This window comes from Hemibagrus wyckioides, linkage group LG06, assembly GCF_019097595.1.
Source record: "Hemibagrus wyckioides isolate EC202008001 linkage group LG06, SWU_Hwy_1.0, whole genome shotgun sequence".
Lineage (NCBI taxonomy): Eukaryota > Metazoa > Chordata > Actinopteri > Siluriformes > Bagridae > Hemibagrus > Hemibagrus wyckioides.
In genome coordinates this window covers 5465786-5492892 of record NC_080715.1, presented here as the reverse complement: position 1 = coordinate 5492892, position 27107 = coordinate 5465786, and the positions used below count along the sequence as shown (strand labels likewise).

Below are 27107 nucleotides of genomic sequence, written 5' to 3'. Positions count from 1 at the left end.
GCCACTTTTTCTAGGCATCTTGGCAACACAATACCTGAGAAGGCCCAAAAAGTTTAAACACGCACACAGAAAAAAATCAACTGGTTTAACTTCTGTACCAAAATATACTGCATTTCATTTATACATTTAGTCACTATATATATATATATATATATATATATATATATATAAATGGATGTGTATATATATATATATATATATATATATATATATATATATAAATATATATATATATATATATATATATATATATATATATATACATAGATATACATATAGATATATACACTGCAAGGCCTTGTTTTTGCTGATTGTAAGGCCCATAGTCATTAAAAAAACACTTCTTTCACAAAAATATATATATTTACAGTAATGTTAAACCCCATACACATAAATGTAAAAACAAGCAAGACTCGGAGTGCCACTGATTTAACTTCAAGTACGTTCCACTGATCCCAAAGTGTAGATTTAATAAACGAACACTCGTGTGCTTGTGACTGTAAACATAGTCTTTACGTCGATGCGTCCTTCACCTCCTTCTTTGGGTCCATTTTTATATCCTTTTTTGTTCTTTTTTTTTTTTCTTTTCCTACATAATATTTTCTTTTAAAACACAAGCCAGACAGTAAGCCATCATGATATGTAACAAATCTCCAGATTCATTTTTACAAGTAATCTACAATTATCCAGGTAAGCTACAGTGCACAAAATGGACAGAAAAGATGATTCCAATAAAATACATACAACTGGTCATTTCATTTCTGAGTTTCAATACTTGTGTTTGTTCAAAAAAAAAACAAAAAACATTTTAACTGCACATTACACACGTAACTCTGCTCTATGTAAAAAAAAAAGAAGAAAAAATTAAAGGAATGTGTAAGTTCGATCAGTGCTACGACTCACGGCCTCGAGATCATTCACAGTTTTTACCCATAATCCATTTGGTAAAGGAGAGAAAATGTGAAAAGCAACATGATGCTAACACTGATCACCATGCAGACGGAAAAACACCCCAAAGTGAGAAAGAATGTTCGAAGCACTAAAGAAACAGGAAGCAATAAGGCTATAAGTGTTAGACCGCCTAGACTTGTTCAAGGTATCCAGGCTGTAGATTTCCTACGCTTAGAAGAGTAACGAAAAAAATCAAAAATCAAAACCTTTTTAGCAGAAACACTGATGGATAATTCTGTCTAAATTTCAAAACGACAATGAAGTAAGGAATAAAACCGTTGATGGCATGCTGTTCAAGGAAAATAATAAATGACAAGGTGTTTATTATTACCAGAAAGTTGATTCATTTCCCTTTACAGCACATCCTGGAGTGTTTTATTCCTCTACACAGCAGTTTGCTAACGTTTAATGACCTGGAACGTCCAGGAGGCACGTTATAGCAGCTACAAACGCTCGTTTCCCTTTCTCAGATCTCTTTTTAAAAAAATGCGGCTTGTCATGTTAGAGAGAAACATCTGACTTATTCCACAATTGTTGAAAAAAAAAACCGTTAAAATAAGGAGCTTTCACTTAACACAACAAGCACATTATTATTATTACTATTAAAATGAATAATAATAATAATAATAATAATAATAATAATAATAATAATAATAATAATAATAATAATAAACAATGACTGGTCATGTAACAGGATAAACTTTTATAGAAATTAAATCTGACCAATCAAATTAGAGAATTTAACCAAGCTGTGGTATCGGATTAGATGGCATAATTAAAGATTTCGCTTTTAAAATTGATTTCCAGGGTCAAGAATGTATAATATTTGGTCTGAGAAATGCAAGGAGGGCATGTGCTATATGATAAAGAGCTAAAACTTAAAAAATGAAAAAACATATATGTAATATTAATCATTTTTAGCGCATTACAGGCTTCTCTGGTGTATTCAGGTCTGTTTCAGGCCCAATTTTAGGTCCATGCAAACAGCGGATCGGATTTATCTCAACTAAATCTACAATATTACAGAGACCTGCTTTTTTTTATTTAAAAGTAAGAAGTTAATTAAAAAAAATCCTGAGGTGTAAGAAAACAAGCTAATACCCAGCTCTGTAGCCTAGAGCTTTTGTACTGTAATAACCAGCATCATAAAGCAGCGTAATAAAGTGCGAGCTGTGATCGTTACCTGCTGAGTGAGTGGGTTAGTGACAGAGAAGCTACACCGACAAACGGATAAGACATCGTGCTACTGGCGCAATGGAGAGGCTCGTTAAAGTGTGCGCAAATGCAGAAAGGAAGAAAGAAAGAAAGAAAGAAAGAAAGAAAGAAAGAAAGAAAGAAAGAAAGAAAGAAAGAGAAAGAAAGAAAGAAACCTGTCATAAATTGGTGCTTGGTGGTTTATTAATGTGGCTACGAAGCTACATCACAATGCCAGCATGGGAAGCGTAGTAGTTGTAGTACACAAGCATGACGGGGAGAGTGTGATCCTGTGTACTCATGGTGAAATAAAACAAAAAATAAAAATAAATAAAATTTAAAAAAAAAAAAAAAAAATCTAATGCTAAGGCTATAATAATATGACATGGTCTATAAAGATGATGGAAAAAAGGCAAGCTCTAAATCATAACAGTCCAAACATCGGCAAGGCACTGAGAAAACACAGCAGCACAAAAAAAAAAACATTTATTAGTCTTTTCCCTATTCCCCTGAAGGTCCCTTGTGTGCAAGCGCACTTTGTTCCTGATACTCTCATATGGCGACATCTATAAAATCTCTTAAAGTCCTTTAGTGACAGGAATGACAGCAAGAAAAGACTCACTAAAGATCAAACCCACACACACACACACACACACACACACACATACACACACACACACACAAAAAAAAACCCTTCATGACGTTTAAGGTAATATAGCTGCTCTGTTTTTTTTGGATGGTGCAGGTAAAAAAAAAAAAAAAAAATCAGTAATAAAAGAGTGAGTGTCTGTCTATGCAGAGAAAAATTCGATTCATTCACATCATCTACATGTTTAAACTAAAACCCTCTCCCAAATATATCGCCTTCAGAATCAAAATCATAACCTGCTGGAGTAAAACCTTCATATACGTATTTGCTAATGTGTGTGTATATATTTATATATCGCGGTGTCTCGTATCTCCATCGAGTCCCCTTAACGAAAGGTGTGCACTCCGCGGACGATGTGCGAGGAGAACTCGTAGCGATCTTTGCAGCAATGGCCGCAGATGTTACACTCGAGGGGGTCTCTGTAGCCATGGCAACCCATGTGGATGGTGTACATGACGTGATCTAAAAAAAGGACGCGGCAGTGCTCACACTGGAACACTCGCACCTCGTTTCCTTCTGGGCCGAACACTCGGATCCCGTCTCTGCCGCCTGGCTGATGGGCGCCCTCGTCCGGCCGTGCTAGCGCCGCCCTGACGCCGGCATTTGTCTGATTCACGAGTTTGTCTCGTGGGCTGCTGCGAGCCGAGTCGGCCGAATCGTGCCCGCTGTTGCTCGGAGAGCGATCGCGCCCGTCGTGCACCTCCCCTCGCATTGCCTGGGAGGTTTTGGGCCGCGTGAGTGCGATTGCACCATTGGCGCGGGTGGAAAACTCCGGTTGGTGGGACGGATGGTGGGGCAGATGGAGAGACTCGCGGCTGCTCGGCCGCTCCAGGCGCGGGCCGAGAGGGTAGACGGAGTGGAACAGGGGGTTCACCATGGGCACCACCTCGGGCATGGCCAACGACGGGTGAGATATTATGGGACGCAGAGTCTCTGTGTTCATATAAGAGATGGAGTTACTGAGAGCCTGGTCCATCATGTGAGCCTGCATGATCTCTGCTTCCTTTTCGTACTTGAGGCCTAAATCAAAGTTCAGGTCGGGGTAGGAGTAGCGCATCATCTTCTCTCCTGCACAACACATCAACAAACGTTTGAAACCAGTACATTTTCAAAAGCCACGCTGGCTTGTATAAAACATTGGCCTTAAACAATTAAATCTATCAACAGTAAGTTCTGGTTGCTAAGCAACAAAAAGGCTGAAAGAATAAGATTATTTAGCCTCCAAAAACACAATCAACACAAATCCAGTGTTAGATCTTTGGTTTCCCTCGTCTCGGGGTTCAATCCGTACGTGTGTCACATTTATACAGAGTAATGTTTAATGGCTGTGATGTGGTCACGTGTGTTTATCGAGCGTTTGCTTTATAACGGCTTTGAACGCAGATCAGATTTCAGAACTGAAACTGTTTTTCAAACTTGTTTGGGTCTAAATTACATTCTTTAAATATGCACTAAAGCGCAACAGCAGCAGCAGCAGCAGCAGCAACACCAGAAACAATAACAGGATATTGTACATTCTTGGTTGAATGTTTAATTTCATCAGCCTCAGGTCTAACACCGAGTTCTATTAAGAAATTAAAAACCAAAGTGAAAATATATCTTACATATTTGATATATTTTAAAATGTATTTATTTTCATATTTTTTAAGTCATAGAAGTTTGTCCAAATTACAAAAAGTCTGATTTAATTCAGGCTTAAGTTCAGGTTCTGGATTTGAGCATTGAATCCTTGATTTTTATTTATTTTGCTTTGTGTTTAAAGTCATTGAAAATAATGTCCTTGTAAATACGAAACAAAACAATGTTTTCAGTCAGTGTTACATTTCTGGTCTTTTATTATAAACTCTCATGCAGCTGCTATAGGAAACTTTGTGATTTTCAATTTGTCACATATACATTTCTGTACAGTGAAATTCTTTTTTTGCATATCCCATCCTTGGGGGTTGGGGTCAGAGCACAGGTTCAGCCATGATGCAGCACCCCTGGAGCAGGATGGGTTGGGGGCCTTGGTCAAGGGCCCAACAGTGGCAGCTTGGCAGGGTGCTGGGGCTTGAACCCTGACCTTCTGGTCAATGACTCAGTGCCTTAACCACTTGAGTTACCACTGCCCCTGTTTGGTGTGTCTACATTAATTATGTTGCTATTATAATATAATTCTGGAATCTGATTGGTCGGAAGTTGTTGATGAAGGATCTCTAACAGCAGCTCTGACACAGGTTTACATTAACACACGGTAATCTTCAGATCTTTTGTGTTTTGTTTAAGTTTCTCTGTGGATGTTTATTTAACATTTACGGAAGGGTTTGTGTTTTTTCCCAGAATTACGTTTGTTATGTTTATTCTTTACATATCTGAGATGAAGTTCTGGTTACATGCTTATTAATGAATATATTAATAAATTCCTAACTATTCAGTTATGTAATTATAAATTTTGGTTAATTTTAGTACTACAAAATAATTAATACAAAAAATCGCAACATTCAAAGTTCAACACCATTTTCCACCAGACACGGACATTGCGATGAAAAAATGAAGCTGATATATTTTTTGAGTTTCGATCATTCTTGTGTTTTCATGTTTTTTTGCTCTGAATAAAGTTGGAAAGCCCCGTGTGAAGAGATGGGTGAGCGAATTTAACCCCTGACTAACGTGGATGTGGTGAGCGCATTGCTCGATTTACAGGTGTGAAAAAACCACAAGGGGAAAAAACATCTCCAGTCTGTAGCAAATTAGGCTCACTCTCTCTTTCGCTTTCCTGCAGTGTTTGGATTTAGCAAACACTTTCACCCCAAGACCACACTGCACCAAACATTTTACATGAGGATTTGCATAATGTGCGCATCGTAGGACCCGGAATATTGTAGAAGAAGAAGAAAATGCATATATATAGAGAGAGAGATTTTATTAGTCATTATCGACCTGGCTACTGTTTACCGATTTTCATATTTTCAAGTCGAGTACGAAACCTGTTTTGGCTCTAAGCCCATTTTACTGACATTATGATCTCTGCCTCGAAAGGAAATATTTGTGGTTATATTTAGCAATCAGTTCTCATTTTGACTAAGGCTACAGTATTTCCATTGGTGAGGTGACTGCTCTCAAACCTTTGTCATATTACCAGTGCATGCATACATGTTATTAACTCTGTAAGCATTTATGGAGAACGGATACTCACCAACAAATTTTTGCGGCGTGGTGCTCTTCCTCTTGGCCACGTTAGCCTGCAGTCGCTCGATGACGGGTGGCCGTTCGAAAGGCGCTAGGTTGGGGACCTCTCCCAGAGATCTCGGCTCTTTAGGAACCTCTGCTGTAGAGAAATGAGGAATGTCATGCAGGTATGCTATGAAGCAAGCTACAGTCAGCTAAATATTGGCGTTAACGATGTGCAGGTTCATCCATAAGCATACTACGCTGCAGGGATTAAGATTAGCATCGATTGTGGGGATGAAATTAATGGAAATTAAACCGATTTGTTGGTATCGAGTTGTGAAATAATATTGGTGGAAGATGGTAAATGACAGAAGACAAGTCTACTGAGGTTGTGACCCATTTTGGGCCCCTTTCACCTGCCTAAAGGAACATTAGGGGCGGGGTTTAATTTAACATCAAAAACTACAATACCTGACTATATCTCAAAACAAGGTACTGCGTAAAGTTTTTAATGAGCATCAGTGCAACAGTTTATTTGTCATATACAATTTGCTTAAAGGTGTCTGAGACCAACAGCATGACTCAGATTAAGATGGAGTTGTATGACGCTGCCATGAAAGAAGGGCTTGTGAAATCTAATCAAAAGAGAGATTGAGGTCAGACATTTAGGTGTCCTAGTTATATCATGTGAAACAGGCCTGTAACACAGACTAACCAACATGGACAAGCATGTGGCTTTACTCAGTACAGATCGAAGAATATATATATATATAAAAAATCTGCAATTGATGTAAGTCTTTTATATATTCTTATTAACCTAATCTGAATTTCATTTATGTAATGCTCAGATAAAAGTGTTAGAGTGGCATTGTTTGAACCTTTTTTCATAAATCTAAAGATGGATGAATGGATGGATGGATGGACTGATGCACTGACAGGTGAATGGACAGATGGATGGATGCATGGATGGGCAGGTAGATAGATAGATAGATAGATAGATAGATAGATAGATGGGTGGATGGATGGACAGATAGATAGATAGATAGATAGATAGATAGATAGATAGATAGATAGATAGATAGATAGATAGATAGATAGATAGATAGATAGATAGATAGATGATTAACGGATGGTTGTAAGGAAGCCATATCTATCAAGATAAAAGACCTACAGTGGTGTACAGATGGATGGACAGACAAATGGATGGATGGATAAATAAAAAGACATTCATACTGTCAGACAGATGAACAGATGGGTAAAAGCTATTATCCACTAGATAACAGCATGATTCTTATGGCCTTCAACAGTGTAGAGATGGATGGATGGAGGGAGAGATAGACAGAGGAAAGGATGGAGGGATCGAATATAAATCTCAATCTTTGCCAGATTTTCTTTTTTTATATTTCATTTTCTTTTATTAATATTGAAACTTTTTATAAAAAAGGACATTCATTAATCTAAATAAGGATTGCTCTAATAAAATATAGATACATTTGCATATATTATATATATATAGATATTTTAAATATATCTTTTATTTTTATATATTTCTGTCTAACGAGTGAAATACATTTTAATTCCTTTAACTTATTTCCTTTCCAACGTTATGCATATGCAATTAGATGGATCCTCATTTGCATAAATGAATACACATGTATGAAAACATTGAAATATATATAAAAATATGTTAATGGCTTATATTTTTAAAAACAGTTTAATGCACATGATAAGACTTCAGTATAAATAATTAGATTTTAATAATACAATGTGATTTCTTAGCATACATTGTGGTCTATTAGAAATGCAAATGGACACACGCCGGTCATAACAACAACTACGCTGTTTAGTAGCTTTTCAGTGGCATGCGACACTTTGCTTCATCAAAGTTGCAAAATTTAAGAAATTAGACATAGAATAGAATTAAGCATATTACTTCTAAGCTTCAATTACTTCAATTACTTCATTATAAGTGTATATGTGGATTAAACACTGATTATCGAATGCATTGGATGGCGGTTGTGACTCTATCTCTCTCTCTATGGTCAGAGGACCTGGTTTGTGGGCAGGGCTTATTTTACTAAACTAATTTAAATAGAATTTATTCATAATAAATACAAAGACTGTAGGACCCAAGATGCTTTTTTTCTGTGTTGGCACTTGGACTTGTCTCAGTTTTGCGTATTAGTCTTAATATTCATGATCTTGGTCTTGATGAGCGTTTATAAAAATAATTTTTGTCGCTTCTGTCCCTGGATGAAGCCATAAACGAGTAGGCATGGCCTCGAATAACGTGTTTCTAACTAGACCTTAAACCCCTTGCTTAGTCCTGGTCTTAGACTTGACAAACGGTCATCATGACTACATCCCTAATGACTAAAATTGCTAACGGATAAAATTCCCGAACCACTCACCTGAATACGGACCCGGATTAGGGGCGGAGTCCATGCCTCCGCTCTGCAGGTAATTATGGCACCTCTCTTTGTGCTCCTCCAATGACGTGCGCTGCTTGTAGCTCCGCCCACAGTAGTTACACTTGTGTGGTTTACCCACTAAAAAAGAGAGAGGACATCAAAGGAGAGAAATGTGTCTATTAGTAATACTACGATGCAAGTCATTCAGACTGTACGCACAAGAGCAGTTTCGCTTTTTGAGGTAGTAACCAAGAGAGTGGGCATGTTCTCGTGATGATGCAACTCAATATGTCTGAGATGGGTCAGCAGAAAAAAAAAAGAAAAAAAGGGTGAAGCTCAGAGTGGAATAAATCCCACACAGAAATAAAAACACTACGCTTACACTCACAACGTAAAAGCTAGTCTCTCCATGAGGTTGGCGTAAGACGTGCAGCCTGTCACACACCCAGTCATAAAATCAGTGCCATGGAACAAATGATATCATTTCAGAAGCGTAGAAGAGAACACTTTTATTATTTAATCAGAAACTTTTACACCTTCCATTTTGATTTCTCAGCAGAAACACCGGCATTAAAGCGTATTTTCATCAGAGCTTCACGCAGGGATGTAGGAGTTGAGCCGGAAGCCAAACGACACAATTAAAAAATAAATGTACCAAATATAGATATATATTTCCAAAATTTTCTAACATCTCCATTCGGGTTATGCAACTTATTCTGAATTATATATTAATCATTTTTTTATTATATCTTATGTAATTATAGTTCACATCTCCCGCATGATTTTTCTTGAATAGAGGAGACGGAGTCTGGGATTTTCAAGAAAAACTGGGATTTTTTCCTTTGATGGCAACCATAATAATAACGATATGACTTGATCAGAAGCCAAATGACACATTAAAAAAAAGGACTATATAAAGATATATCTCCAATATATCTAACCTCTCCATTCGGGTTCTTAATTATAGTTATTAGTATATCTTATTAAATTATTGTTCACACCTCCACCTGATTATTCTTGCATAGAAGTCTGGGATGTTCAATAAAAACAGGGATTTTTTCCTTTGCTGGCAACCATATGATAATATGATATGATGTGATCAGATGTGCAATAAAAACAAGAGGTAGCTTAATGATAAAAATGAAAATATATAGTGAAAATTAAAACTGCCTATATCTATTTATTGAATTCAAACTGTAATCTTAAAATTATACATAAATATATATATTTTGGATAAACAGCTAATTGTGCACACAACGTAACAAAGCCAGGAAATTACAATTAAAGCATGTTGGTTATTCTGTCATTCTTTTACTCTTCACTATTTCGACTTAAGTAAATAATAAATAATAAGCATTATTATTTATTAAAATAATAGCATTTGGTTTCCTTCGTTAATTCGATTTTAAGGACTCCTTTGAAGGATAAGCTAACTGAACCTTCATCTGCTGTACTGTTAATGTTAAATTAAAAATATATTTCAGGTTTTAACGTACAGCGATACAAATTAATATCCGATTAAGACACTGTGTCTTTCATGCAAAAACTAACTAACTAACTAACTAACTAACTAACTAACTAAATAAATAAATAAATAAATAAATGAATAAAAAAAACCCCAATGATAAACCACTAGAAAATTTTGAAGATTAAATATTTTAAAGATTATTAAGGAACAATGTTATTAATAGTGCCATATTTAGGTGTTTTGGAGGGTTTTTAGAGACAAAAACATGCATTTCAGCATGACACATAGATCATCTGACATCACTGAAGTTTCTGTATGATCAATATATTTTAAAAAACTGTATATATATATATAGTGCTTAAAACATAAGAAATACTATAGAGACTGCGTACATTTATTCATTTTCTACTTCATTAAGTATGACGGAAAAATCACTTAAAAAAATGTAAACGTTTCACTTTAATATACAATATTATAACAAATTTGAGTCTTATTCAAAGAGTGGAATTAGTTGTGACAGCCCGAGCCACAGGAACACGGGCTTCATCACACACAACACCCACACTCGTGTAGTAGCTGGAAAATCGCTCAGAGCAGCAGAAAGGAACAGAGGGAGGTTTTTTTTTCTGCTTAGCCAGAGCAGGTGTGAGGTGAATCATTGTCTCAGTTCCACTGACACTAAGCCTCCATACACACACACACACACACACTAGGATGACACACACACCAGCCCAAACAGCCCAGTGTTCCAGTGTGGGCCAGCACAGCAGGATGAAAAGGAAGAGGAGGATGAGGAGGAGGATGAGGAGGAGGAGGAAGAGGAGGATCCAGTGCCTCCAGGAACACGTCATGTTCCATGAATCCACGCAAGCTTCATTCATTGTTTTTGTTGAGTCATTCATTAACCCATACACTTTCTTTCATTCATTCACATGCGAAGCTTTGCAGGCGCAATAAGGCCAACGAGTTGAGTCAGCCAAAAGCGTTTCCAATTTGAAGGCCCGCTTCAGCCTCTGTGGTGTCAGGCACTTTCAGTATTGTTCATCAAAAGCCGCTCGACTGTGAGAATACGGACCTGCACGTGAGAACGTATTCTGAACAAAAAAAAAAAAAAAAACCTGCCACCTGTTACGATCAGACTCGTGCCATTACCTGTAAAGAGCGTGGATTATGAAAACACCACTGACGCATTTCAGGAAGGGCGCAGTGAAGCTGATAGTGAAAGCGAGACGGCGGAGGGATGAGACGAGGCTGAGGCGACTTTTCACAGATGAAAATCTGCACCGACTTTGTCATCTAACACCGTGAGAAAAGATGGATCAGGATGTGTGTGAATCAGAGACTGAACCCAAGTGTGTTTGTCTTCCACAAGGGCGTGATCAACTGATCATGAGTGAAATGGAGAAAAGAAAACTAAAAGAGAAATAAACAGCACTTCTGACCAGAGGTGACAGGATTCTGCTTGTGCTGTTCAACAACACACATGTACGACACACGCGTTCTTCTTCTTAATTAAAATGTCCTGATTTTAATGAAAAATGTCATGTTGAACTGTATAATAAAATATTTTTACTCATGGTGATAAAAAGAAACTATAAACCATACATACAATACTCTAAATACCAGAAGTTTATAGTGCTTTATAGAACTAGTGCTTTCTTTCTGCCTGAATATGTATTTGTTCCTGAGATTATTGGATAAATGAGATACGAGAGACAATTTTTTTCCAACCTTACAGGTATAATAAGTAAAATTTATTCTTTTCCTAAGATACATGAAAGTATTTTTTCTCAGAGAGTATTCTACTCCTGAGGTAAAACAGAATATTTTTCTCCTGAGATAAATGAGAGTATTTCTTTCTCCTGAGATAAATCAGTGTTTTTTCTCCTTAGATAAATGAGAGTATTTTTGTCTCCTGAGATTAAGGAAGGTTTTTTTCTGAGATTAAAGAGAGTATTTATTTCACCTGAGATAAAGGAAAATATATTTTTCTCCTGAGATAACGGAGAATATTTTTTTTCTCCTGAGATTACGGAGAGCTTTTTTTTCCTGAGATAAAGTAGAATATTTCTTGCTCCTGAGATAAATGAGAGTATTTCTTTCTCCTGAGATAAATCAGTGTTTTTTCTCCTTAGATAAATGAGAGTATTTTTGTCTCCTGAGATTAAGGAAGGTTTTTTTCTGAGATTAAAGAGAGTATTTATTTCACCTGAGATAAAGGAAAATATATTTTTCTCCTGAGATAACGGAGAATATTTTTTTTCTCCTGAGATTACGGAGAGCTTTGTTTTCCTGAGATAAAGTAGAATATTTTTTGCTCCTGAGATAAAGGAGAGTGTATTTTTTCCTGAGATCGATGAGAGTATTTTTTTTTCTTTTTTTTCCTCAGTTAAATGAGAGTATTTTTTTCTCCCGAGACAAATGAGAGTTTTTTTTTCCTGAGGTAAAGGACAGTATTTTTTTTTCTCCTGAGGTAATGGAGAGTATTTTTTTTCTAAAATAAATGAGAGGATTTTTTCCTGAGATAAATGAAAGTATTTTTTCCTGAGATAAAGGAGAATGTTTTTTGCTCCTGTGATGAAGGAGAATATTTTTTCCTGAGATCTATGAGAGTATTTTTTTCCTCAGTTAAATAAGAGTATTTTTTTCTCCTGAGATAAAGGAGAGTTTTATTTCTGAGATAAAGGAGAGTACTTTTTTCTCCTGAGATAAAGGAGAGTATTTTTTTTCTAAAATAACTGAGAGTATTTTTTCCTGAGATAAATGAAAGTATTTCTTCCTGAGATAAACGGCAGTATTTATCCTGAGACAGTTGGCCCCGTTTAATAAATGTGTGTGGAAATGTTCGTGTAACGAAACTGAACTAAAAACGTCTTCTGGATTTGAATCACCTGTAAAGAGCCAGGTGTGTGTATGTTACAGCTGATTTGCATTTGTTGACGCCCACAAAATTCCATATAAGGTATAGCAGCTGAAATGATGAGTGAAAGACAAAATGGCAGAAGTGAAAGTTTTTATTTTCACATCTATCTATCTCTATATATCTGCTGTACCGAGAAAGATGTGAACAGCGAGCACACTGCACAGTTAATTGTCTTTTTTTCCAAACTGATGCATTTTAGAGACTCTCAGGCGGAAATCCCTCGCTCCCTCACCGATACTGTGTTAGAAAAGCAGAAGGGTTTTTGTCTGCAGGAAGTAGATGATCCACAGCACACTAGGGAGCATACAGTATGTTAAAGTTTGAGACAGACCGGATCGGTCACTCATCAGTCACTCAGCGCTAGCGTTAAAGGAAAGTGTTGAGATTTATAAAGTGCCTCAGTGCATCCTCTTTCAGACAGACAGACAGATAGATGGGCAGACAGACAAAGAGACAGACAGAAAGGCAGACAGACAAACAGGTAGACAGACAGAGAGACAGATGGACAGACAGAAAAAAAAAGACAGGCAGGAAGACAAATAGATGGACAAACAGATGATAAATGAAAAATATATGGAATGGTAATAAGTGGTATAAATGGAAATAAACAAATAAGTAAACACATGAGTAAATAAATAAGTGGATAAATAAATAAATAAACACTAAAAAGAAATAAAAATGAATAAGGCAATAATAAAAAAGTTCATTATTAAATGGAAATATAATTAATAAATGGAATAAACACCAACAGATAGATAGATAGATAGATAGATAGATAGATAGATAGATAGATAGATAGATAGATAGATAGATAGATAGATAGATAGATAGATAGATAGACATCTTTAAGTTCGGATGAAAATAAAGGCCTTTAAAAACCCAGGCGAATGTTGAGCTGGTAGCCGCTGACGTCAGAGACTGACGTGTCATCAGATCAGTGTTTGGAAAACTGAGAGATATGAGTGGGTCATGATGACGATACTCCTGTCTGGTTCTGTCACACTTTCAGTCTTTGTACAACAGGAGGATTTTTACACACAATTCGATCATTACAGTAAATGGGAGTGTAAAGTGGCAGCTTGCGGCCGTCTCTGAGGAGATTCCGTCTCCACACTCAGAAATGCACTGCACCACAAAATGGAAATGAGAAGAAAGGCAGTGGTTTGGTCCAGTGAACTGGGACAGCACCTGCACACTGAGTGTGTGTGTTGGGGTAAAACATATGAGTGTCTATTGCAGACCTGTATGTGCATGACTTGTACAAAAAAAAGTTGAAACTAAAGTGGTGAAATGTTACTGTTGCTACTCGACATCCAATCAGACGACGGCGTGATGTTGGATGTGTGAAAAAAATCCCTGCATCAGCGTCTATTCTTGATATGCAAATGCCTTTAGTGTTGCATTAAAGCCCACTTAACCGCATCCATTCGGGTTGAAAACAGGAAATTGTGAGATGAAGATGACATTTCACTTCATGTCAATGTCTATCAACTGCTGCTCATCAGCACAAGTGCCCAGCTACACACACACACACACACACACACACACACAATGATTTAAATATCCACCGTCATCCTTATTACACTTAAAAAAAAAAGGGAGTAATCATGCCTCGTCGGTTTCTTGAGAGTCAGTGGTTTTAGTTGTTACGTGGTTCCACACAGAACCGAGCGTTCAGGGGACAGAGATCTGAATCTGAAACAAGCTGATTTGTACTTTTGGGCTTTTTTTCTGTTAGAATGGAGACATTTTTTATCCCTAAAGACACACAGTCTAACACACACACTAACACACACTAACACACACACACACACACATACTCAAAGAATGAAATAATTTAACCTCATTTTTCCTAGACATGCAGCATCACACACACACACACACAAACACACACATATATATGTGCACTCACACACACATATATATGTGCACACACACGCACACAAACACACACACACACACAAACACACACACATGCACTCACACACACACACACTGTTCATTTCCTGAGCTTTTCAGCACTAATTCAGTGTCAGGTGTTTCACTGTGACGACACATTAGTACATCTCCCTGTCTGTCTCTCTCTGTCCTCTCTCTCTTTTTCTGTCTGGCTCTTTTACTCTTACTCATTTGCTTTTTGTCTAGATCTCTGCCTGTCATGTCTGTCTGTCTTTCTCTCTCTCTTTCCTCTCTCTCAGCTCTCAGCTCTTTTTCTGTCAGTCTCCCTCTTTCTTCCCCCTTCTGTCCTCTCTCTCTCTCTCTCTCTCTCTCTCTCTCTGTCTCTCTCTCTCTCTCTCTCGCACTCTATCATTTGCGTTCTATCTTTATCTCTGTCTGTCTATCTGTTTGTCTACTCACTTTTCTCTCTTTATCTCTCTCCTTTCTCTCTTTCTGTCTGGCTCTTATGCTATCTTTTTCTCTGTCTATTGTTTTTTGTTTGTCTATGTCTCACTCACCTTCTTTCTAGATCTCTCTCTCTCTCTTTTTTTCTCCCTGTCTTTCTTTCCTCTTCTATCCTCTCTTACTCTTTCTCTCACTTCTCATTTGCTTTTTGTCTAGATCTCTGTCTTTCTGTCTGTCCACTTCTCTCTTATTCTCTCTCTCTCTCTCTGTCTCGATTGCTGTCTCTTTCTCTGTCTGTTTTTTTGTTCTTTGTCTGTCTCTGTCTCATTCACCTTCTCTCTCTCTCTCTCTCTCTCTCTCCACTTTTTTAGTCCGAGGTGGAAAGTCCTTATTGCACAACATGCAGTCTGACCTGCCCTGAGTTCCTGACATTCCTATGAGGCGCAGGTGGCAAATGGCTGCTGAGGGAGGATCAGGACAATGATGTCCTTTTCTCTTTCTCTCTCTTTCTCTCTCTCCCTGTCTGAGACGCCGAAGCATCACGTCGTGGGAGGAAAGTCTGATGTAAAGTCTGAAACTCTACAGCTGCAGTTCTGTATGTAGTGTGCGCTCTGTCGGGGGAGGGGGTTAAAGAGCACACTCCCTGTTCTTGGACGAAATGCATCCATTTCTTTATTTAAACTGTAAGAAAAGACAGAGAATGCTAATATCTCTTTTGACGTGGAAAAAAAAGAAAGAACTAGCGCTAAACCACGATTAATAATTCAGCACCTGAAGAGAGCGTGTGCAGAAATGTGACATATTAACTGCCTGGCCTAGAAACTCAGCGTATCCCAGGTGCTCGGAGCGATTAGCGCTGAAAAACAGGAAATGAGAAAAGACAAAGAAAAACAGCAAAACATGATGAGTGAGATAGAGCGCTCCTGCTCTCCCTGCGACTCACAACGAGTCTGTCCCAGGGTGACTGCGGGCTCGGCTCGCTGCTCCAGGTATCCGATGACCCCCCCCCCCCACACACACACACACCATGACAGTGTGACAGAATGACGGATTGATGGATTGATTGATTGAGGTAAAGAAACTATACAGAGTGACTGAACTGAGGCAGAGAGAGGGAGAGCGAGTTATAGAGAGAAAAAGAGAAAGACAGTGAGAGATAAAAAGACGAGAGAAAGAAAGTAAAAGGACAGAAAAAAAAGAAAGTGTGTTGAAGTGAGAGGCAGAAGAACAGAAGAGGAAGGAAAGAGATGAAGGAGACTGTATTAAGAGAGAAGAGGTAAAAGGAAATGGAGGGAAAAAGAGAGGAGAGAAAGAGAAGAAAGGGATAAATAGTAAAGAAGGTGGGGAAAGAAAACTTGAAGAAGAGGAAGAGAGAATCAGCGAGAGAGAGAAAGGGAGGATGAGTAGAATGACAGAGAGGAAGAAAGACAGAAAAAGTGGAGGGAGAGAAGAAGAGAGTAAGAAGAGAGCAATGGGGGAAGTGGAATTGGTGAGAAAATGAGATACAGAAAGAGAACGGAGAGAAAGGAAAGCAGAGAAATGAGGTCATGAGAGGAAAAGACACAGAGAAAGAGGGAGAGTAAAAGAGAAAGTGGACAGAATGAGAAAATGTGAAAGCAAAGGAAAAATGGAGAGAATGTAAGGCAGATGGAAGGAATGAGAAGTAAAAAGAAAAAAGGAGAAAATTAAAGAGAAGATGAGAGTGAGGGAGAATGAAAGTGGAGTGGAAGAGAGACTGAAAAAAGGAGAGATGAAGATATGACAGAAGAAAAGAATAAAAATTGAAAAAATGAAAGGAAAGAAATGCAGACAGCAGAGATATGAAGAAACAGAAAAGAGGTATGAAAGACAAAGAGAAAAAAAGAGAAAAGTAGAGAAAAAGAGGGGGGCAGTCGAATAACAAAGAGATTGATGGACAGACTGGAGGAAGACAGAAAATAGAGAGAGAGAGAGAGAGAGAGAGAAGGAAAGACAAGAGAGTGAGTGTGAAAGAGATGGAAAGAAAAAGTGAGAGAGTGTGGAAGATAGTTAGAGAGAAAGGGTGGCAGTGAGAAAACAGCACAAGTGGAGGAAAGTTTCCTCTTGCGGTTCTCTGTCTCACAGGCTACAGGACGAGTTTGTCCTGAGTGGCCTAACCACAGAGTGGACACACACACAAACACTCACACACACACATTCACACTCACACAGACACACACACACACACACACACACACACACACTTCTGCAGAAAGAAAGTGGCTCGGTCACAGTGAATACCGTCATACACACTGAAATCACTCACACTATAGCGACAGCTCACCACTACACACACACACACACACACACACACACTGACCTTATAGACAAAATATATATTAAATGTTAAGATTATAGCTGGGCAATATGATGATAATAACTATATTGTGATACAATTTTGATTAATGTATGGATCGTTCTTTAGGGTTTTTTGGGACAAGAAACAAATAAGCAGACGGTGGTTTTAAAACAATCACCATTTCTCTTAATCCCTCTTTAGCTTAGAGACTCAAGGGAAAAAACATGCTAACCTGAACCCCGCCCTTTAATGCTCACCTTTGTTACTATTCCTAAGAACTCAGTAATAATAGTTTTCAATCTCCAGGAGAGAGTTCCTTCGAGAATCTGCCACTGTTTTTCAGCAGGTGTGAGTCATGTGTCCTTGCTTTCGTGTAAGAATGATTACGTGTATAGGATTAGAGTGGTTTCAACCGAATCGGATCAGACACGGATGCCTCAGCATGTCTGTCAGACATTTCCTCAGGGATGGCAGCTTATCAGCTGACACCCTATCCCAGCAAGACTAAGCTACTATACGTATGTGCCTAGAGACGCAAGGTCATGACAAGATCTCGTGATCTCTGTGGAGAGCTCTAGGATCATGCTACACAACCTTGGGGTTAGTCCTGGACAACCGACTTCAATCCTTCTTGCCCCATATTGCCGAATTGGCCCAGTCATGCAGGTGTCTCCTTTACAATATCAGAATGGCTCGTCCATTTCTATCCACAGAGGTCACTCAGGTGCTTGTTGAGTTCCTTGTCATGTTAGGACTGGTCACTCCTGGCAGATTTGCCTCTATGCCCCTTCCAAGACCTGTAACTCTTGTCTTCAACCTCCCAAACCTTCCTGTTGCTTCATTTCCTCAACTGGTTTCCTGTGGAAATGGATCAGCACCCATATACCTTAAAGCTCTTCCTGCACTGCGCCATGCTCCCTTTGAGGATCTGGCACTGCCTTACAGTAAAAACAGGACAGTGCCAAGTACATTTAAGGTTTAAGAGCCTTGCTCAAGGACCCAACAGAGGAAGGTTGGTGGTGCTGGGATTTGAACATACAACCCTCCAATGAGTAGCCGAACCACTGATCTACCAATGCCCCCAGCCTGGTACACCACTTGAATAGAACTAAACATAATGACAGAGACAAGGATATGTGGAAATGTTCAAATCTACCAGTCTTGACAAATAACTATAGTATTATGGTATGTCCCTCAAGTGAACCCTTAAAAAACTTCTTGAGTAATTCCTGGAATATCCAAAGGACACTTGAGTAACTTTGAGTAAACCCATCAAGAATGTCTGGATGCCGTTTTAAAAAAGCAGAAAGAGTTTTTTCACTTGATGACCCACATTTCTGGTTGGGTTTAGGCTATTTTTTCATACACTGCATAGGGACAATCCAGCTCAGCCTTGTAAGAGGTGAATGCAAGAGTTAACAGATGATTTGGACAGATGATGCCACTCTGATGAATGCTGGGAGGAAATATATTCACCTTGACCTTGTTTAAGTTGGCCTTCTTCTGCTAAGCATCTTATAACTGAGGAACTGGGTTGAGGTGGAAAACTGGGTTAACTCACCTCAAAGCCCAAGCCCAGAACTAAGCTAAACCTCAAACAGCCTTTATAGTTTCTTAAATCTAAAATCTGTAAGAAGTGAATTAAGGTAAAAACAGGAGACGTACCAGAGTGTGTGCGGAGGTGTCCGGTGAGGGCGTCACGGCGGCGGCAGGCGTAGCTGCAGAACGGGCACTTGAAGGGTTTCTCGCCTGTGTGAAGCTTGACGTGTCTCAGCAGGTTTCCTTTTTGGGTGAAGGACACGCCACACTGGCTGCACTGGAATGGACGATCACCTGCATGGAAGGGAAACCAAGCAAGATCTCCATTTGTGTGACTAGAAAAAGTTAGAACTCAACCTAAGCTAGTGGTTTAAACCTCACGCTTCCTTACAAGATGATCTTGATTTCAGTTCTTTCGATTCTCTTCGGTTTAGTAGACTCCGAACAATGTGAACAACTTCTAGAGTTGGTCTACTGTTGATTTGTGAATGATGACGATGTAGGGAAGGCATATTTTAAAAGTATCAGACGCGCCTATTCAACTATTTTCATGTTAGCATAAAAATGTATTTACACACCAGCCCGCTTGTCCATCCCTTTTTGATAATATTCAAATTTTGATTGTTGCCTCGATTCATTTCAACTGCTATCTTTAAATTTAATGCCTTGTTCCAAATCATCTGATTCTTAAATCTTCATTTCAAATGATCTGATTCTTCATTCCAAATCATCTGATTCCTGATTCCAAATCATTTGATTCTTCATTCCAAATCATCTGATTCCTCATTCCAAATAATTTGATTCTTCATTCCAAATCATTTGATTCTTCATTCCAAATCATCTGATTCCTGATTCCAAATCATTTGATTCTTCATTCCAAATCATTTGGTTCTTCATTCCAAATGATCTGATTCTTCATTCCAAATAATTTGATTCTTTATTCTAAATCATCTGATTCTTCATTCTAAATCATTTGATTCTTTGTTAAGTTCTCTTTGATACTGTTAACTGAGTTAATTAAGGGGAAGAATACAAGAAAATGTATCTTCCAAAGACCTAAAAATCTGTCTTTTGGGACTTTTTAACTATGGCTGAACAACATTTTGCTTATTAATAGTTAATGCAATATTCAATACCAGCCATCACTGAAGCCTGCAAATGCACATTAGCACATCAAATGCTTCACTAGTTAAAAGAGCGTTTAGAGTGTTTAGTCTGATGAAATTTCCCTTTTGGTGACAAAACACATCAATAACACTGACCAAAATAACCTGTTTGAGTGAGGTGCTCTCGGTCGGCTTCCAAGAGAACTCTAGTGTCTTTTTAAGCTAGTAAGAAAGCGATTCAACTCTGAATCGAATCAGTTGAAATGCAGGAAACGATTAAAACATTTTTGTGGTTTGGGATGGGACACATACAAACTGAACCAAAGCACAGAGCTGTAGTGCTGTAGAAATGTGTGCTGTGGAAATTGGGATAAACAAATTAGCATGCTAAACTGAATAATCACAGTTTGTTGTGTGATACACAAAATGTCTGAAACTAGATATTTATCTAATGACCTATTTCTTTTTGATTTGATTTTTGATTTCCATTATATTTGCTTTAACTTTTTTTCTGCACAGTGAACGTGATTAATTACCACATTGTGATACCAACCCAGAAGTCAAACAAACAAGCTAAAAGAATTGTTTTCGCTCTGATTCAGACTAGATAAATGGATTAACTGCTGCAAAAACGCCCTTACAAACCGGGTTCGAAGATATAGGAGAGGACTTTTCATAAGGAGTAGTAATGCAAGCTTTTTTGAGAAACCCAGTAGCAGGAAGTTATGATTGCACCAGTACAGAATAGATCCGCTTTAGAGTATATGAAATAAGAACACTGCTTGAGGCTTAACCAAAAATGGTAATATAAGTTGTCAGTTATGGTATGTAGCCGTGTTTTGTGTTTTCTCGCAAAGTCAAACGGATAATTAAAATCGATGAATTTCAGATCTACATCTAAAATGTTTTACATTGCATGGAATGCAAAGATTGAGGCAAGCACTCAACAATCCTAGGACAATTATCCCACGTCAATTAAATTTCTTTCTTAACCTTAGAAAAGGAAAATAAACCTTAAAACTTCTAAACTAAGTGTTGGTTCATTGAAACATCATAGACTTTCAGAGCCTGTTGGTGTTAAGTGATAGAATAGATAATAATATGTTAAAAAATTCAGTCTTGTACAAGACAGTGGTGTACAAGACAGTGGTGAGACCAGCCATGCTGTATGGTTTAGAGACAGTGTCACTGAGGAAGAGACAGGAGTCAGAGCTGGAGGTAGCAGAGCTGAAGACATTGAGGTTCTCTTTGGGTAGGACACGGTTGGACAGGATTAGAAAGGAGTACATCAGAGGGACGTTTGGGGGAGATTAAGATGGTTTGGACATGTCCAGAGGAGGGAGAGTGTGTATATTGGTAGGAGAATGTTGGACATGGAGCTGCCAGGCAGGAGGAAAAGAGGAAGGCCAAAGAGGAGGTATATGGATGGAATAAATGAGGATATGAAGCTAGTGGGTGCAAGTGTTGAGGATGCAGAAGATAGGGATAGGTGGAGAGAGATGATTCGCTGTGGAGACCCCTGAAGGGAAAAGCCAAAAGAAGAAGAAGAAGAAGAAGAAAAATAATAGTTTTAGGGTTTTTTTGTTTGTTTTGGACCTTTAAAGGATAGACAGAATTTGAGTTTGATTCTCTTGGTCAGTAATGCTAACAACAACAATAATAATGATGATAATAATAAAGAAGTCAATGCTTCTTGAGATCAAACATGACACAAGGACTAACAACGACCCTCCAGGGGCAATGCAATAGCACTTTAAGACATCTAATGTTGCAAATGTGAAGCAGAGAAGTACGAAACCCTGCTGCACTGTTGTCACTGTACAAAGCTTTTTTTTTTTTTTTTTTTGTATTTTTTTTTTTAAAATGGTTCCACCCCTAGCTGGAAAACCATGAGATGTTGGTTTTCACTCTGAGTGCTAACCACTATCGAAACACATTCTCAGAATGCATCGTTGGTCCTTTTATAAATAGAGTAGTGGGATGAGAAAGTGTTAGATCATAACAGCGTAGCCCCTTCGCTGTCCTTTTTTTGCAGAAACTGGCTTACCACACAGGCTTTCCAAAGCACCCTCGTACACAACTTAAAGGTCGTTTGGCTGCTTAACATGGTAACACAGAGTGCCAAGGTTTCAACCCAGCTGTGAACTTCTTCTTCTGACTCCTTTTCTTAGCAAAATTTTTAAAAAGATGGGATTTTATTTTAAATCTCAAAATTTGTTACCGGCTTGATTTTAGCTTTCCCATGGCAATCATGTAGAAAATCCAGAACCAGATAAGATCTAAACGTGTCTAGAGATGCTACTCTAGGTGAGTTTTTTTTTTTTTTTTTTTTTTTGTTCAGTAGCTGTACGGAAAGTTGAAATCTGAGCCTGGAGTTCTGATGAACACAATTCAGTGCCAGATGAGACATCCAGAACAGGTTGTGGAGGATTCCTGGGATAGTGTCCCTGAGAAAACATTTAAAACCTACGCTGTTTTTTTTTTCCTATCACGCATATCTGCTCTTACCCTGATCTATACTTCAGTACACTTGAACCTTAATGCAATTTATGACTTATGTTCAGGTTAAACAGGCTGTAGCAAATCCCTGAGATCTAAATGTTCACAAAGTGCAATGCTGAAGTAAAGTTTTAGTCACAAAAAAAAAAAAAGAAAGAAGAGAAAGCGAGTGTAATGTTCTGCAGTCTGCCTTCCTCTGAGACGCCAAAAACCTATTTATTAAGAATCAAAGTGAGTGTGTAGGATTATTTACACAAATTTTTCCACAAGTGTGTTCTAACCTCGAAGTGCTTTTTGCCTGTGGTTTAGAATTTCACAACAGCTCTGTGCATCGGTTCATTTCTTGCTTTGTAGCCAAACATGGAACGCACAGCAAGTATGCTGAGAGAGTGAGCGCGAGGCAAAGAAATGAACGTCTAAACATCACCTGGAAAAACGCATCAGAAATGTTTTGTTTGCTGCATGGTTTTTTGATACTCCTTGATATTCATATAGCAAGGAGTTAACATTGCAAGCAATCAGGAAACATTTTATCTCAATGTTTATGTTGTGTGTTGTTAAAGTTTTTACGTTCCCGTGTTTGAACTCGATATTTAACATAAAGCCTGATGACATTCCATGTAAATGGACATGAAAATGAATGCATGGTGACCTTGAGTGTAAGAAACAAGAAGTGCGAGTGCTCAGTACTCGCTGATATGAAGTACTCAAACATGATACGGTTTCTATAGTAACCATGAGCTCATTCTCGGGGTCCAAAGAAACACGAATGTTTGTTGATATGCTAAAGCTTTCTTTACGTATGCCAGTTACATTTATGGAAGGAGTCTCTGGTGTTTTTGTAAGAATCTGAGGTAAAACTTTTCATTTTTTAGAAAAATTCTTTCTCAAATGTATACTTTGTGGAAACGTCGTAACATGGAAAGCCGCATGTTTATAAAAAAATAAAAATAAAATAAATAGTGTGAGTGACTTCTATAAATATCAGTAAGAACAAGAACTTGTTTTGTCTCATGGACGTTCCACAATGATAAAAGTAACTATAAATGGATAAAAAGTACACCTTTAGGCTCTTAAGTGTAGCAGCTGCTTAAACTATGGTTTAAGAGGAATAAATAAAACACTCTGGTGTTAAAGGAAATTAACTTTCGTTCATATCACACTCACCATTAGGCAGCCGTATCGCAGCGTCAGGCGGTGGCTCAGCCCCTCCTCCGACATCCTGGAGGTTGTTCAGGCTGTCAATCATGGGCTCTTCCAATGCCGAGCCTTCTTCCCCGCTATGGGCCATCTCATCTTGGCTTATGACTCTTCTCTCTGCCTCCTCTTCAGTTTCCTCCTCCTGTTTGACCTTATGTTCTGGAATAGAAATAACCAAGAGGGGATCATTAACATTACGGCTTCTGATTGACTATATATCACACACACACACACACACACACACATTTGTTTGTTGTGTGAATAAAAATTTTCTGATTCCATTTAAACAGGTTTTAATCATGACTGTAGAGTGAGATCGTTTTCAACTATTTCAATGTATGCAACACAGACACACTCACACACACATGCACACACACAATCCGGAGCAATCCACTGTGAAAAGTTACTATGACAGCCAAGCATGAAAAAGTTTCCTTGTCCTGATTAAAACTCTGATACACAGCAACAGGAGTCTGATCTCATGAGTAGAACTTAGATGTTGTCTGATTTCACATAACAATAAGTCATAAGACATGCTGCGGAAACAGATCAGACTCCAGACCTCAACTTTAACTCTCATAATTGTTCCACTTTACCCCTCAAAATTTATAACTAATATGCAAATTATGCAGAAGTGAGTTCCGGATCCTCGTCCCGGGATCGAGAGCCTCCTTTTGTTTTTGGGGCAACATTCCATTTAACCATTTAGTCTCCTCCTACTCCTACGCCTCCTACTCATGATCTGACCGAAACTGAGTCGCACTCGATTCCAGACAGTAAGCTATTGTGTAACTCAGATGGCAAAAATTGATTAAACAAAACAAAACAAAACAAATGTCATGTTTTTCATTATTTTTATCTCTGGGTTTAGTTCTTAATTAGTCTGCAGTTAACTAGTTAAGAAAAAAAAAAAAAAAACGTTTATATAAGTAAACAATTCAGTGAACATAAATTTAAATGCAGTTCTTGATACTAATGAACTAAAATTTAAAATCTATATTATTTTCATTTTTCTTTTCTAAGATGATAAGAGTAAATACTCCAATTATAGAGTTTAAATTATTCCCTAAAACCAAACAAAATATTATTTTTTAATTCTATTGTAGAATTATTCATAAAAATAAAAAAGTATTACTGAAACCATTATTAAGATATAATAATAATTATAAACACTATTATTTTAATATTATTTATTTATTCATATATCTATATTAGATATATGAGATTAGATATAATAATAATATAAATAGATTCTTATAAAATTTGTCATTATTATTATTATTATTATTAGGTATTAATACATACTTTTTAGGCAAGTTTAATGTGTGTAGATATATGCATATTATGCATATATATATAAATGCATACATATTAAATGTATCTATAAACAGATAAAACAATCTTTATCATTTGTAATTGTATTTGTTTGCAAATTGTTTTCATGTGTTTTCATTTATTTAATTTCTTACTTAATAAGAGAGAAAGAGCAGAGGTGGAAGTTTCACATCAAATAAGATGCATTTTTCAAGCTGTAAGTTTTCTGAACTACATATTTAAAACAGAGGAGAGATAAGAAGAGGTGTGTGCAGCGCCGCCCTGCTGTCTGACCTGAACAACTGTCCCCTGTACTCATTTGGGGAACCATCCTCACACCACACCACACACACAGAGCCAAAAATAGACGCCGTAAGACACAAATGAGACAGAAAAACAAGCAAGACGCAAATGACAAGCGGCCAGCCTGCAAGTTTTCCGTCTCGACTACACAGGAAGAAAAAAACAACACCTCTCCACGTTCCTCTTCGATGCATCAGGTGGAGAAACGTCCCGGCTCACTGTGTTAGCGCACCATCCGGCCCAACCTGTTCTGTTATATCAGCTCTTTTTTCGCGCTAATCTCTGAGCAGGAGCGGCTTTGAGTCACCGAGTGAAAGATCAGAGGAAGACTGGATCAGTCGCTTCCCTCCTACCCATAATCCTGTTCTGCAGCATAAGGAACAAAAAAAAACTTCTCTAATGTAATGTCTCTAATTACAGGGGTCAGGAGAGGTTTGCTATCCTGTCCATGTCCTTCAGGCAGATTGAGGCATGTCAGAAACACACACGTTTATAAAACTAATCAAGCGTAAGGCTTATGCTGAACGCAGAAAATATTTCAGCAGCACACGCCTCTTTTCCTTCAGCACCATCAACAAGTGCCGGAGTGCCTGAACGTGACATGCCCTTTAGCGTAGCCACATGAAATGTTCGATTTGCCTGCTGGCGTTTCCAAAGAAGTCTGACGATGGTGTCAGTGGATGTTGCGCAACACGTGTGCTCCTTCGCTTTCAAAGAAACACCCATGAACGCCTGGTACGTGGTGGCATTGCACATGCCACAACACTGCACCTTGCATCACAGGTTGTTCAATCAACTCTTCCTCAAAATAAAACTTCAATTCCCGCGTAAACATTTCACGCAATTTCGACGAAGGATCTTGCAACCCGAGCTTGCCCTTGGGTGACACCGAAAACAGCATTCGTGGAAAATAAAACTGATATGAAGAAGAAAGAAGCAAGGCAGATTTCCTTATCAGGGACGGTCGTGTCAGGTGATGAGGAGAGCGACACGCCCTGGAGATTCCAGCTCTGATATTTTTTCACACGCATCCATGTCATGGACAGGGACAGAGAGAAAGGCATGGATATGAATTTCGATTTTATTTATTTTCACCTTCGGAGCAGATTATTTTGATTAAAATACCAAAAGATGAATCGTTTTGCGTGTTTTCTTGGCTTTTATTTCTGTTTACTGTTCAGAGGAAACATGGTACAGAGCCCATAGAGTGCTACAGACTTGAGAAAAGAAAAAAGAAAAAAAGCACAAGTGCAGCTGCCTATGTGTGTGTGTGTGTGTGTGTGTGTGTGTGAGATGCTTTTCCCCAACACTTACTGTACTTATTATATTGCCAAAGAAACAATAAGATAATTATTGGTAGAGATTTTGTTTTCATTGCATCGTCTAATCTCAGCACAACATCAGATAAGATAAGATAAGATAAGATAAGATAAGATAAGATAAGATAAGATAAGATAAGATAAGATAAGATAAGATAAGATAAGATAAAAGGAACTAATTAACCCCTCGAGTTATTATAACAATGCAATAAAACAGTTGCATTGTTATAATTTGAGCGATATACAGCATGAAAACTAGCAACCCTGAGGTAAAGTAAAGACTGAATCCAATAAAAACACATTACATAAGCGTTCTAAACGAATACCGACGCAAATCCTGACATTTTCTTTGTCAGAATAAAAAAAAATCTTCCTTAAAAAGGAAAATCAGCCACTCTGATTGAGATTAAACGCTGATTAA

General features: G+C 37.9%; 1 protein-coding gene across 5 annotated transcripts in view; it reads right to left on the bottom strand.

Moving 5' to 3' along the window:
- Nucleotides 1–291: 291 nt before the first annotated feature.
- ikzf2 (IKAROS family zinc finger 2) overlaps nt 292–27107 on the bottom strand; it is a 50785-nt gene continuing 23969 nt past the window's right edge. For 4 of the 5 annotated variants that reach the window (XM_058393298.1, XM_058393299.1, XM_058393297.1 and 1 more), the window contains 5 exons: nt 23718–23909; nt 19072–19239; nt 8356–8493; nt 5970–6101; nt 292–3862 (listed from right to left, as the gene is read on the bottom strand). In XM_058393298.1, coding sequence (XP_058249281.1) covers nt 3120–3862; nt 5970–6101; nt 8356–8493; nt 19072–19239; nt 23718–23909 — 1373 coding nt within the window. In that variant the 3' untranslated portion in view covers nt 292–3119. The remainder of the gene's footprint in view (nt 3863–5969; nt 6102–8355; nt 8494–19071; nt 19240–23717; nt 23910–27107) is intronic. The other variant, XM_058393300.1, reaches the window with a different exon arrangement.